The sequence below is a fragment of the Solanum stenotomum genome, unplaced genomic scaffold (assembly GCF_019186545.1).
Source record: "Solanum stenotomum isolate F172 unplaced genomic scaffold, ASM1918654v1 scaffold28496, whole genome shotgun sequence".
Classification (NCBI taxonomy): Eukaryota; Viridiplantae; Streptophyta; class Magnoliopsida; order Solanales; family Solanaceae; genus Solanum; species Solanum stenotomum.
In genome coordinates, this window is record NW_026030018.1 from 151,566 (window position 1) to 165,392 (window position 13,827).

The 13,827-nt window shown below is 31.4% G+C and overlaps 2 protein-coding genes across 2 annotated transcripts; one reads left to right on the forward strand and one right to left on the reverse strand.

Moving 5' to 3' along the window:
* Positions 1-2,320: 2,320 nt before the first annotated feature.
* Positions 2,321-5,366, forward strand: LOC125851668 (cation/H(+) antiporter 15-like). Its single transcript, XM_049531436.1, has 3 exons — positions 2,321-2,348; positions 2,591-2,817; positions 3,063-5,366. The coding sequence occupies exons 1-3, from the start codon at positions 2,321-2,323 to the stop codon at positions 5,364-5,366; spliced, it is 2,559 nt and encodes an 852-aa protein (XP_049387393.1).
* A 1,363-nt stretch (positions 5,367-6,729) lies between these two features.
* On the reverse strand, positions 6,730-7,377 carry LOC125851686 (14 kDa proline-rich protein DC2.15-like). The gene has a single exon (XM_049531458.1). It carries the CDS (start codon positions 7,298-7,300, stop codon positions 6,896-6,898), a length of 405 nt encoding a protein of 134 aa, XP_049387415.1. The 5' UTR covers positions 7,301-7,377; the 3' UTR covers positions 6,730-6,895.
* Between the last annotated feature and the right edge of the window lie 6,450 nt (positions 7,378-13,827).

A 13,827-nucleotide genomic window follows, 5' to 3' on the forward strand; every position in this document is an offset into this window, starting at 1 on the left:
GAGGGTGGGGTAAAAATATTGAATTTAAAAACAAACTTTAAATTATTATTTTTTGGGGGTGGTTGGGGGGGGGGGAGGGGGAGGGGCTGGTTTGAGGGTAGGGATCAAATAAATTGATTTTTTCAACAATTTTTTTTTTAATTGGAAGTTGAAAGAGAGTTTTGGAAAATGTTTTCCTTAAGTTTTGAAGGGAAGTCATTTTCCTTAAATTTGAGGAAAATGAGTTGATTTGGAAAACATTTTCCAAAACATTTAACCCAACCAAACATGAGAAAATTGGAAAACATTTTCCGGAAAATGTTTTCCTTCATACCAAACACACCCTTAGTGATAGTTGAGTTAATATCATTGCAAAAGTTTTTAACGGCATTTATATATATAGAGTGTTAGTTATAAATATCTATATTATATTATTATCGTTAAATATAAAATAGTAATAGCAATTATATTATTACTGCTATATAATTTTCACAAAATCCTTTTATTTGTAGCAGTGATCATATATAGTTCTCCAAGGGGATCACTTCGTTTTAGGGGACTGCTCAATGTCTTTAAAAATGAGTCATACGTCTTAGGACCCTAATTCGAAGGGTTCAATTTTGTAGTAATAATAAAATTATTATAAGCGTTTTTTAACAAAAAATATACTATATTTTAAAATTATTTGTCTTTTTTTAGTTTGTAATGTTTTTTTTAATCAATTTTTAAATTTAACTTCCACATGATATGTTTAATACCACAAGATTAAAAATATTTTTGGCATATATATATATATGTTGACACCCAATTTTGACCGACCTGTAACCTTTTTCGGATTGCTAGTTGATTAAATATGTATTGCAAAAAAACTTGTTTTCCTTAATTTACGGGTTCAAAATTGAAAGTAATTTTATGTAAATAATTAGATTTTAATAATCATGATTTACAAAATTTATTGTAATTATATTTCTCATCAAATTACTATTTTATTTAATTTTATTTTCAAATTTTGAAATAATTATTTTACTTGTCGGTTTAAGGTTCATAATATTTAAGTATACTTATTTTATATAAAAATAATTTATTAAGTGTAGTACTTTATTTAATTAAGTAGCAATTCTTAAATCCCTCCAAAATTATTTAAATCATAACCTCTGGTTCAATGTATTTAATTCATAGCCCTTTCCTATTAATTACATTTCAATTCTAGCCCATTTATTCAATTTTATTTCAATTATAACCTTATCAAGTCAAATCTAGATCCTTTAACCCTTTTTCTTTCCATTTTAATGTTCCAAAGATCCCAAGCCCTAATTTATTTTTTCATTCTCTCCTCTCCATCTCTTTCAGACCAAAGCGCCGCCGCATCCTCTCTTCTCTCTCTCCCGTGCTCTGGCGAGGACCACCGGACGGCAGTCGCCGCCTCCCCTTTTTCCCTTTTTTTTTTAAAAAAATTGTTTGTATTTATTTGGGGTATCTAATTAATTAAAAATGTTCTTCTTCTATATACTTGTGTACTTCCTTGCTCATCTCCTTAATTGTTTTATGTCAGTTATTTGTATTAAACGCTTTACTTGTTTATATTAATAGCTAATTTTTTCATTACTTAATCTAGTCCAACCAAAATAATTAAATAAGAGACCTTATTTGTCAAATTGTAACCCCCACATAAATTGTATGAGATATGGTCGGGACCCACAATTATGGACCTCGAGGGGTGCTTAACACCTTCCTCTCGAGGTAACTTGGACCATTACCTGATCTATGGTTTCGCAGACCCTTAAGTGAAATTAGAATTAGTTAGGTTAGATAGGTGCCCTAACGCGCCTTTAATTCGTTAGGTGACAACTCTTCTCTTAAAATAACCCTAAATGAGTTGTTAGGTCGTTGCACTAACCTGTTTTGCGAAAAATGGGGCATGACAATATATATACATTAAGACCATAGAAAAAATAAAGCTTTGTTATTAAAATGAATGAAATAACTTTAATTATCAACTGTAAGAAGAAAAAAAAAGTTATGCCTTCGATTTATTTTTTTGTTTTAGACCACCAATTAGCTTGAGCCGTCCCTAACTTTTTTATGTTTGATATCAATCCATGCTGAGTAAACATTAAAATGATCAGTATTTTTATAAACAGAGTTGAGTTTGACCTAATTGTAACCATCATCATTAGAAATTAACATAATATAAACGTGAATTAATTTGAATGCAATGAATCATGCATTAACGAGACATAAACATAAATGAATCATGATAATAAATTAAGAACAAGACATAATATAAAAGTGGAAATAAATATCGAAAAAAAAGGAAAAAAACTTTCAAAGCATATTAGAGATGCCACATTGCCTTTGTTATTCCAATGGTAATTATGGACCATAGAAGATTTAGCGCTCAAATGAGTCAATCAACCTAATTTCCATCTTGAAAATTTTTATGTTTGTTTTCTCCCTTTTTTCTTTCTTCTTTCATGGAATTTTTTACTCATTCAAGAACGTAGCACGTACTCATGCATGTTCGTGATGATTTTATATGGTCGACAAGATATTATGTTTTATCATTTTTTTGGATCTAATTTTTGAATAAGGACAAGGTAACATTGGAGAGGCAAAATGGCAACAGACGTTGTAACGGTGGGAAATAAAACAGAGGAAAACATAGTATGTTATTCACCTTCCATGATTACAACGAATGGAGTATGGCAGGGTGAAAATCCACTTGATTATGCATTGCCACTCTTCATTTTGCAATTGACATTAGTTGTTATCTTTACTCGTATTCTCGTTTTCATCTTGAAACCATTTCGACAACCTCGTGTTATTGCTGAGATTCTTGTAAGTTTCCTTTCTATATATATTTATGTCATTCTCATTTGTCATAATCTTGAGAAAATTTGATGTTCGAATGGTTATAAAATAAGATGATGGATGTTGATTATCTGGTTTTATGTGAATGTTAGTAGATTGTTATTATGATGGGCGGCTTAAATATTGGTTTTAGGCCACTAATTCTATTGAACCGCCCCTGATTGTTATATTTATTTGATTAAATAGACTAATGTTGTGTTCAATGTTAACAGGGTGGTGTAATTTTGGGGCCATCGGTATTAGGAAGAAGTAAAAGTTTTACTGATACAGTGTTTCCTCTACGAAGTGTGATGGTGCTTGAGACAATGGCAAATATAGGCCTTCTTTACTTTATTTTTCTGGTTGGAGTAGAAATGGACATTGCTGTTATCCGAAGAACAGGGAAAAAGGCGATACCTATAGCTCTAGCAGGGATGGTAGTGCCATTTCTTATAGGGGTTTCATTTTCCTTCATGTTGCATAAAAGTACACAAGAGACTAAACATGGGACTTTCGTGCTCTTCCTTGGTGTTGCACTTTCTGTTACTGCATTCCCTGTTCTTGCACGAATTCTTGCAGAGCTGAAACTTATTAACAGTGAAATTGGTAGGATAGCCATGTCGGCTGCTCTTATAAATGATATTTTCGCGTGGATTCTCTTGGCGTTTGCCATTGCCTTTTCTGAGAACAAAACTATGGCTTTGACTTCTGTTTGGGTACTTCTTTCTACAGCAGCGTTTGTTGTTTTCTGTGTTATAATTATCAGGCCTTTAATTGGATGGATGATAAAGCGAACTCCAGAAGGCGAATCCATTAGTGAGTTCTCTATATGTATCATTCTCTCAGGAGTCATGATATGTGGATTTATAACAGATGCTATTGGAATGCATTCTATTTTTGGGGCTTTTATGTTTGGTTTGGTTATTCCTAACGGTCCTCTTGGCCTTACACTTATCGAAAAGTTAGAGGACTTTGTTTCGGGGATTTTGTTGCCTCTTTTCTTTGTCATTAGTGGTCTCAAGACAGAGATTAGCGCCATTGATGGAGTTGGTTCATGGGCCATATTAGCTCTGGTCATAGTCTTAGCTTGTGTTGGAAAGATTGCTGGAACATTCCTTGTAACACTGTATTACAGAATACCAATCCATGAAGGCATTACTCTTGGTCTCCTCATGAATGCCAAAGGACTCATTGAGATGATTGTGATCAATGTTGGTAAAGACCAAAAGGTTCTTGATGACAAATCTTTTGCAATTATGGTTGTGGCAGCTGTGCTTATGACTGCAATTATCATCCCATTCGTGACGCTGATTTACAAGCCAGCAAGAAAGTTCGCGCCATATAAAAGAAGAACAGTTCAAAGTACAAAACCAGATAGCGAATTCAGGGTACTGGCTTGCATCCATACACCTAGAAATGTTCCAACAATCATCAATCTTCTTGAAGCATCTTGTCCTACTAAGAAATCTCCAATATGTATATATGCCCTCCACCTTGTCGAGCTCACTGGACGCTCGTCTGCCATGCTAATCGTCCATAATACACGAAAATCTGGCAGGCCAGCGCTTAACAGAACTCAAGCTCAATCGGATCATATTATCAATGCATTCGAGAACTTTGAGCAACATGTTGGAAGTGTCTCCGTGCAACCCCTCACTGCCATCTCCCCTTACTCCACCATGCACGAAGACATTTGCACCGTGGCTGAGGACAAACGAGTGGCTTTTCTAATCATTCCTTTTCACAAGCAGCAAACAGTTGATGGTGGAATGGAAATCACAAATCCAAATTTTCGAACGATAAACCAAAATGTATTAGCAAATGCACCTTGTTCTGTTGGGATACTTGTCGACAGAGGACTAAGTGGTTCCACAAGGTTAGCAGCAAATCAAGTTTCTCACCATGTGGCTGTACTATTCTTTGGTGGACCGGATGATCGTGAAGCATTGTCCTACGGATTGAGAATGAGGGAACATCCCGGGATCAACCTCACCGTCATGAGATTCCTCCCTGGACAATCTGCACTTGAAGAGGCAAGATCAGGTTCAAGAAGAAGTAATATGAATGATCCAAATGTACTAACAATAGTAACAGATGACGACAAAGAAAAACAGCTAGACGAGGACTATGTCAGCGCGTTCAGGTTAAGAACAGCTAATGATGATTCAGTTGTATACATTGACAGAGTAGTGAATCACGGAGAAGAGACAGTAGCAGCAATAAGGACTATAGATCAATCACATGACCTGTTCATAGTTGGCAGAGGACAAGGCACCATATCGCCATTGACAGCAGGACTTACTGATTGGAGCGAGTGCCCGGAGCTAGGTGCAATTGGAGATCTATTAGCATCATCAGATAATGCAGCAATTGTTTCAGTGTTAGTAGTGCAACAATATGTAGGAATGGGGCATGGGGATCATATTCTCACACCAGACAGTCCTGGACAACAACTACATGAACATTTCAACTTCGGCTATACGAATAATCGGACACAAATCAGAGGACAACAACCTCAATTCCATACACAACCCTGAAAACAATGTACATAAGATTGTTTTTTTTTTTTTTTTTGGTTCTGTCAATTAATATTTCAAGATAATAGTGACATTCTTCCTTACTTTTTTCGAATTTTTGAAAGACCACCTCCAAGAGTGGAAGGTAGTAATTGGATCCTACCCTATCTATTATGTATATAAACTTACTGATTGAATTACTATTTCTCTGCAAAGGACTAGTCATTTCCTGTTCTCATTCCTTATAAAAGATATATACATAACTTGAAGAGATGAACATCACATTTTATCCAAACTTTACTAGCCCTGTCTACAATAGTTGAGACTTGAGATCATATATAGGTTATTAAGTTGGCCTTATGCAAATGAGCCCAACTTCTAAAGCAACGTTGTATTAATTACTTGCGACCTTTAGGGATGTAAATGTGGCAGGGCAGGGCAGGGCAGGGAAAGCCTTGACCTGCTAAGATTTTGACCTTAATGTTAACTTTCATTTCTCCTCTTTATTTTTTTCACTTTGCAACATGGTATTTGCTTATTTCAATCAACAATGTTGATCTTCAAAGTGTCAAAAGAAAATCCTTCTTTTTACACAATTTCATCTGTGGCTAGAACGTAACAGCAGGATATTCACACAGAAGAAGCAGCAGACAAGCACAATTGTTAGGTATATTATCCAGGAGGTGCATGGACGAGGTAGTAGATATCCTAAGTTAGCCAATAGACTACATGCTATGAATATATATCCGTAAAAGGTAAAATGAGAATGTTGGTTGAAGATAGCAAGGATGGAGCTTATGTCCATGCCTGCTAAGTTTTTTCTGCTTTGTAATGTTCACTTGGTAAATAAAATCATTTAATTACCAAAAAAAAAACTGAACCTTTTGGAGAAAATTCAATGTATCAATTGTTATAGAACCACTTTATCCTATTCAGTGGGCTGCATGCATTCTTCCTTAACCAAAAATATTAATAAAATGAAATTTATTTTTCCTAATGTAGTCTGCTTTTGGTTGAGGAATAGGCTGCTTTTATTTTTCCTCTTTTTAAGGCGGTCAATAGTTGAGGGACTACTAGTTTATCTCTGGTTAATATTCAAACGATATAAATTATTCTAAAAAAAAACCATATTATCTAGCACTGAAAAAAACCAGAGGACAGGAGCCTCAATTCCATTCACAAGATTTTGTTTTTTTTTATCTATATTCTATATATATATATACAGAATATAGACAAAAACGTCTAAATTCACTTGACTCTCTCGATCCGCTCCTGAATTCATAAATATCCATTTTTATTAATCTCATCAGAAGATATCATTTTCATAACTGATAAAAATGGGATACAACAGACCGAAAAGAAGGATAGGACGAGCCTTCCTTAATTCAAACCAAATAAAATAACTCCACACATATTTACTAAAAAAATAAGCAAACCATGCATATACACTCATAAATAATACTGATAGTGCAAAAATTATTTACACTGTCAGTATATATAACTTAAATCCAAATGAAAAAAAAGAAGAAACACAGAAATGGTTTGATAATTTACGCGCATTTGAAACCTTTAGGGGCAGTCTTTCCACAGTTGTTGAGCAACAAGCTGAGTGAAAGAGCAGCATTAAGGTGAGCTCCCAAGACATTAGCTTTAATGGCAGTGCAAAGACAAACAGCAGCATCAACATCAGCAAGATTCTCAATAAGAGAGCAACATGAACTCTTTGATGACAATAATGGGCTTCCAATAACAACATGCACCAAGTCATTCAATAAATTGGCACACACCTTTAATTTTAGTGTGTCCTTTGGGCACTTATGGTATGTTGATGGGGGATTCTTGTGTTGAGTCTTTGGTGGACATGAGATGTAAGTTGAAGTAACCATTGTGAAGAAGAGAAGGTTCAAAGTGATGACGAGAAGAGCAATGGATGATGATGCAATAGCCTTAGCCATTTTTACAAGTGAAAATTTGGGAAGTGTGTTTTTTGCTAGAGCTAATTAGAGGGTACTTGGTGTTGGAAATGAACAAGTGAGTGAGAATTTATAGATGGAAAATGTGAGTTTTTTTGTGTTTTGCTATTTTATGCTCCATGTCCAAATTGATGCAGCACTTTTTTTTTTTTGGAATCTTAATAGCTTAGTTGGTTAACTACCTGAACTCTCATCTTATTGGCAAGAGTTCGATTTCCCACATTGCAATCTCTTCCCTTACTCTCAATAATTTTTTTTTAAAATGTAGCACATTTTTGTTTTTAGTTTATATTGTTTTAAAAATGTCATATTTCTATATTTTGAAACAGTTCAAGTTTATAATTACACAAATATATTTACAACTTATTTAAATTTACAAGTTTCAAAAATCATTCTGTCTTTTTTAAATTTTGTGCCTAATTAAGTAATGNGCGAGAGTTCGCTTTCCCACATTGCAATCTCTTCCCTTACTCTCAATAAATTTTTTTAAAATGTAGTACATTTTTGTTTTTAGTTTATATTGTTTTAAAAATGTCATATTTCTATATTTTGAAACAGTTCAAGTTTATAATTACACAAATATATTTACAACTTATTTAAATTTACAAGTTTCAAAAATCATTCTGTCTTTTTTAAATTTTGTGCCTAATTAAGTAATGTCACATAAATTAGAACATCGGGAGTGACTAATTATTAGTGATCAAGAAAATTTAGAGAGGGACGTGTCCATATTGTGGGCTATTTGCATTAGATATAGAGAGATATCAGGACAAGCTGGCATATTAATGCAATTCTAGATAACCCTATAGCCTATTAATGGCTCCTAGAGAGGCAGAGAATGACATGCAGGAATAAGTTAAGATTAAGTTGTGTTAATTACTACATTGATTTATGAACTAATAGCGCATTAATCAAACAATATTAAACCAAATATATAAAGTGTTAATTTGTAAGTAATTAACAACAAAAGAATATTAATTTTGTAATGGTTAAATTGGTCACGTGAACCCTGTCCTCAAGATGCTACGTAGAGTACTATTTTTGTTAAGAATATTCATGTAGAGAAAGGGAAAGTAATAATAATAAGAAAATCGGTAGCACTCCCTAACATACGTGATTCCATATTCAAGGGGATTCGAACTTGAGACTTCTGATTAAGGATGAAAGAGTCTTTACCACTCACTCACAATCTTATTGATAATAATTATTATTATATAACTGCAGATGACATGTACCTATTTTATAAATTTATAGTCTTTCCTTGGCTATCTTTCTTCAATTTCTGCCGCTCTCCTATCATTTCGTTTTTCGAGAGTCGAAATATAAGAACTTTAATCAATATTTTAAAGTGTAGCATTTTTTCATTACAATTTGTAACTTATATAGTAATATTTTTTGTATAGTTTTCAAACATTAAAATTTAAAATATTGAATTAATCTAATTCAGTTTAGCTTTGAAAATTAGTCAAATTAATTTTCGTGAAGCGAAACGTGACAAGTAAAAGTGAACGGAGGGAATATCATTTTATGTTCTTAACGTATATATATATATATATATATATAATGAAGGATCAGTATTGGTCATGGCCAAGCTATATGAAAGTGGGAAGGATGCTTCTGGACTTGATAAAGACAGAGCCTCAAAGCTCACTGATGATATTTGGGATCTTGTGGTTTTCAATTCTTGCCTTCTTGGCATGGCAATTAGTAGTTGACATGATTTTAATGTCTCTCCATTAATTAATACCATGTGTCCAACCTAAATTCTCTGTCAGAATATTCACTAAAGAGATTCATAATATAAAAAATAAACATACGAAGAAGTCAAGAAAATTCAACATCTACTATAACTTTGTATATGTGGTATAGGAATTTTTAGCAGTAATTAAGTTATTTTCTAATATCGCCACAAAAAATTTTAGCAGTAATTTATCGCTTAAGTCTTTTGCAAACATGTATTAGAGTATTGGTTTAATCTGTTGCATTCTTGATGCCCATAGAAATGTTCTCATTTATGATAGTATGAACTATGAAGATCATTATTATCCTTGAGGCCAGCCTTATTATTACTTAGTTACTTGAGTAAAACTATCAACATCGTGGTTAGTATCAGCCACTTATATTATATTATTTTACTATCGTTAAATATATAATATAGACAAATAAATAATGCCACTAAATAATTATTGTAAAAATATTTAGTTAATGTCATTAGAATCGTAAAAGTCTTTTAGCGGCATTACATTTATTAGAGTATTAGTTATAGATACTAATAAATATTATTGTCGTCAACTATAATATAAAAACATATATAATTGTGGCTAGATAATTGTAGCAAAATTCTTTATTTATCATAGTGTTTGTAGAGCCGTTAATATGGGCTAATCCCGTTGTGACTGCCTGGCCTAATCCGTGATTTGATAGGACTGGGCTACAATTTTTGGAGTCCATTTAAGAAAAGGGTTTTTTAGCCCGACCTGAATAAGCATGTCGATTTGTTGGGCTTGAGAAATATGGATAGGGCCGGCCCGTGGGCCAAATAAAAATTAATTAAAAAATAAAAATAAAATAGAGTATTCAAAATAACAAGAGTCTACACTCAAAATATGTTTAAAGTCTGAAATATTATAATTTAAATACAAATTATGTTTATAAAATATGTACTACATAAAATAAAAAATTTCTAAATTTTTTAGGAAATCACTACATAGGTCATAGCCTGTGGAATATTGTCATAGTTTTTGTATTTTATAATGATCATTGGAAAAGAATTAAGTTAATATTTCTATTTAACTTTTTATGTTTTTACTTGAAATCAAACTTAATAAATATTATATAGATAATGTTATTTGTGTATTTGATTAACAAGTAGTAACACTAACCCCATGTAATATTGTCTTGTCGATATTTATGATAATATTTTTAAATTATAATTTAATTTAAAAAATTATATAAAATATATTTTAAGAAAAGAGGGATTGTCGGGCAAAGCCCGTAACCCACGTACTTGTGGGCCGAGCCAACCATTTTCTGGCCCACACAAAAAATGGGCTAGCCCGGCTTGACCCGTTAAATTGCAAAGCTTGTATGGGTTAGCCTGGATGAAATGGGTCAGCCCATATTGACAGCTCTAAGTATTTGTGTATTTAGGTATTGTAAATATGAAAAAGGAAATAAAAAATTTCAAGCATTTTCCAGAAATAACGGATCTATAATTAGCTCCATTATATATTTATACTACTTCCGGCGATAACGTTTTTAAGATAATTATATTTGTCATCCCAAAATTGTGGTGAAATAATTGGAGAATAAATTTCAAACCAAGTATATATAATATACTGTATGAAATTTTATTTAAACAATACTTATACTTAAGCATATTACTATTAAAGAATTGTGTATATTTTGAAGAATTTGTTTTGAAAATTTGTACGTATTAAGTTGTATTAAAACAATTGGTGACAAATTCTTCGCGTTGCTCTACGTATGAAAGTCATCGTAATTCGTCAATATTAACCATCAAAGTTAATATAACTCATTTGTATATTTTTATCATATAAAGGATCGCTATCATTTTATAAGCAAATTAAATGAGACAATTTAGTAACGTTGAGATTCTTATGTGACTTTTTCATTTGAAAAAAAAACTACTAAAAGTAAATCCAAATGAACTGATACAAAAGAAAAATATAATCGAGATAATTGAAACGTTCAAAAAATCTATTTTCTTATTATGATTAATCAAAAGTAATGATTTAGTGTTTTAATGATTCCTACCTTATTGACGGTTGAATAACTTCGATATTTACAACATAAAACTGAAGATATTTAGTGAGAAGGAAATATTACTATTGAACTGATTTGATAATATGAGCTGAAATTACGGACTCTAGTCACACCTCAATGCCAAATGAAAGCACACAATCGATTGAAGGACTATAAATTGGCTTTCTTTTCAAAATTCCTACGCGAAAAATTATTTTTACAATTTGAATCAGAATCCTAATTAATATAAGGACTTGCATGTACGATTAAAATTAAATCTTGAGGTGTATACATGTTTTGTTCAATAGAATATTTTAGTTGTCATGTTGGTAGTGCAAAGCGAGTGGATCTGGTTTCTTGAGTCTCACATACAATAACTTTCACATGTATCTTCCAAAAAAAAAAAAACTAATCATGTTTCAATTGTACTAATATTTATTACTCCTATTTTTTATTGGGTTTCTTACCATAATGTAAGGCCGGCAAAAAATAAATTTAATTAAAATGATTTATGTATATGTTATGTATCGATATTATATGCCTAATATATAATTGTGTATATATATGTGTTGTATAATAATGTATCATTGATGTATATAATTCATATATATTGTTTATATAATATTTAGAAAAAACAATACGAATCTGACTAGTTTAGGTTATACTAACCTTTGGATCGTGACAGAAATAATTAATGAATCCATACATCTCTATATAGGTAACTGACATATTTAAAATCAGGCCAGCTTGTATATAATAGCAAACTATTAATTTAAATTAAATGTTATAACCATAGTTTGATTTGTATTAATTGTACCCCATAGCAAACTGTTGCTATTTCGCCTCTCTCCCTGGTGAATCTCGCTCGCCACTCTCGTTCTCGCTAAGCAGTCTCTCTCGCTTTTATACAAACACAAATGTGTAAAATGTGTTTGTGTTTGTATAAAGCGAGAGAAAATTGTATATATACATATATTTTTGTTCCCCTCTCTCCCCTCTCCCAGATCTCGCTCGCCACTCTCACTCGCCTCTCTCACTTTATACTGACACAAATGTATACATTACATTTGTGTTTGTATAAAGCGAGATAAAATTGTATATACAAATACAAATGCATATATTTTCGTCTTATACACTTATGATTATACAAATACGATCTTCCCCTACCCAGTTTTCTTTTGTCTTTCTCTCTTTATCGCTTTATACAAACACATATTATACAATTGATTCTTTTGTATATGTATACCGAAACAAATTATATAATTGCTTCTTTTGTATATATGTATAGCGAAATAGCCATAGCAAACATAAAGTTTGCTATGGAGCGCAATTATACAAATTATAGATATAACATACAAATATAATTTTTGTGTTTGCTATATGTGAAAGTTGCATTGGAGAAATGTACTAGAGTACATTATTTCTTGGTAAAAATGTCTATAGCTCAATCTAACTAGATAAATAATTTTTTTAAAAATAAATAAAACAATGCTTATTCTAGAGAGCTAGTCCACTAATATGGGAGGAAGTCTATAAATTACTCCCTTCATGAGCAATAAGACGCTCACACAAACATTTTCCTATAGTATTTAGTATCATCTCTTGAATGGCATTACTTAAGTTTGGTGTTGTTTTCACTATTCTCTTCATGGCAACCACAAGTTAGTATTCATCTTACTTTAACTACAAAATATTGTATTTTTTTTGGGTCACTATGCATAATCTGTATCCACGAAATAGTGATAAGGTCTATATGTACTTTACCTTTTGCAAATTCTATTCAGTGGAATTTAACTGAATATGTTGTTGTTGTTGTTGTGGTATGCATAATGTGTATATATGTATACTCGTTTGTTTCAAATTATTTGTATCACTTTTTTTTATTTCATTTTAAGAAAAAAGTATTGTATTTTTTTTTATAACTTTTTGATTTCAAACCTCCACCTGACATGTTTAAGACCACAAATTAAAGATAATTTTGATACATCCTATATATATTTAATTTATGACTACAAAATTAAAAAATAAAATCTTTACTTTATTAAACTTCATGTCAATCAAAACCAGACAAATAATTAGTACATATGTGACGATAAATATATTTCATACTTATGTAAGTACATGAATGCGCTTGATTAATTACATGCATGAAATATACTTGAATATGTATTTTTCAAGCTACATCGCTCATAATTATTGATAACTATATGTTTGTGTAAATATTTCACTTAATATGTCGTGGTTCTCAAATACGCAACTCATGGCTGCCATTGTTCATCGCAGTTAGGTTCTCCTATATTTTGTAACACATGATAATAGTTCTCAATTTGTAACGAATTAACTATGTTACGGGAATAATAATGGAATATATATATATTTTTTAAAAGCTTTTTAATTAGTACTTGCATGTACTAGATTTATTTTGAATGTAGTAATGCATATGAAATTTATTTCACCAATATACATTATTATCATTCAATTTCTTAGGCGTATTAATCTATCTCAGGATCTCACCTTTTTAATAAATCAAAATGATATATATATATATATATATATATATATATAGTAGTTATATCAGTATTGAGAATATAAGTACATTTAATAGTAATTTAGATAATATATTTTTTGTTTGTCAGTCTAAAACATTTATCGCTACTTGATCGCGTTCAATACATACAAAATGCACTAGTACAAAATTGGAACACTACTATCTCCATAATCAAGATAAATATATTTGCTACAGT

Bases quoted from the DNA above. Each gene is read 5' to 3' on its own strand.
- LOC125851668 (XM_049531436.1), top strand. From the start codon at position 2,321: ATGCCACATTGCCTTTGTTATTCCAATG. The intron at 2,349-2,590 runs GTAATTATGGAC...AACATTGGAGAG, and splicing joins TTGCCTTTGTTATTCCAATG to GCAAAATGGCAACAGACGTT. The intron at 2,818-3,062 runs GTAAGTTTCCTT...CAATGTTAACAG, and splicing joins GTGTTATTGCTGAGATTCTT to GGTGGTGTAATTTTGGGGCC.
- LOC125851686 (XM_049531458.1), bottom strand. From the start codon at position 7,300: ATGGCTAAGGCTATTGCATCATCATCCATTGCTCTTCTCGTCATCACT.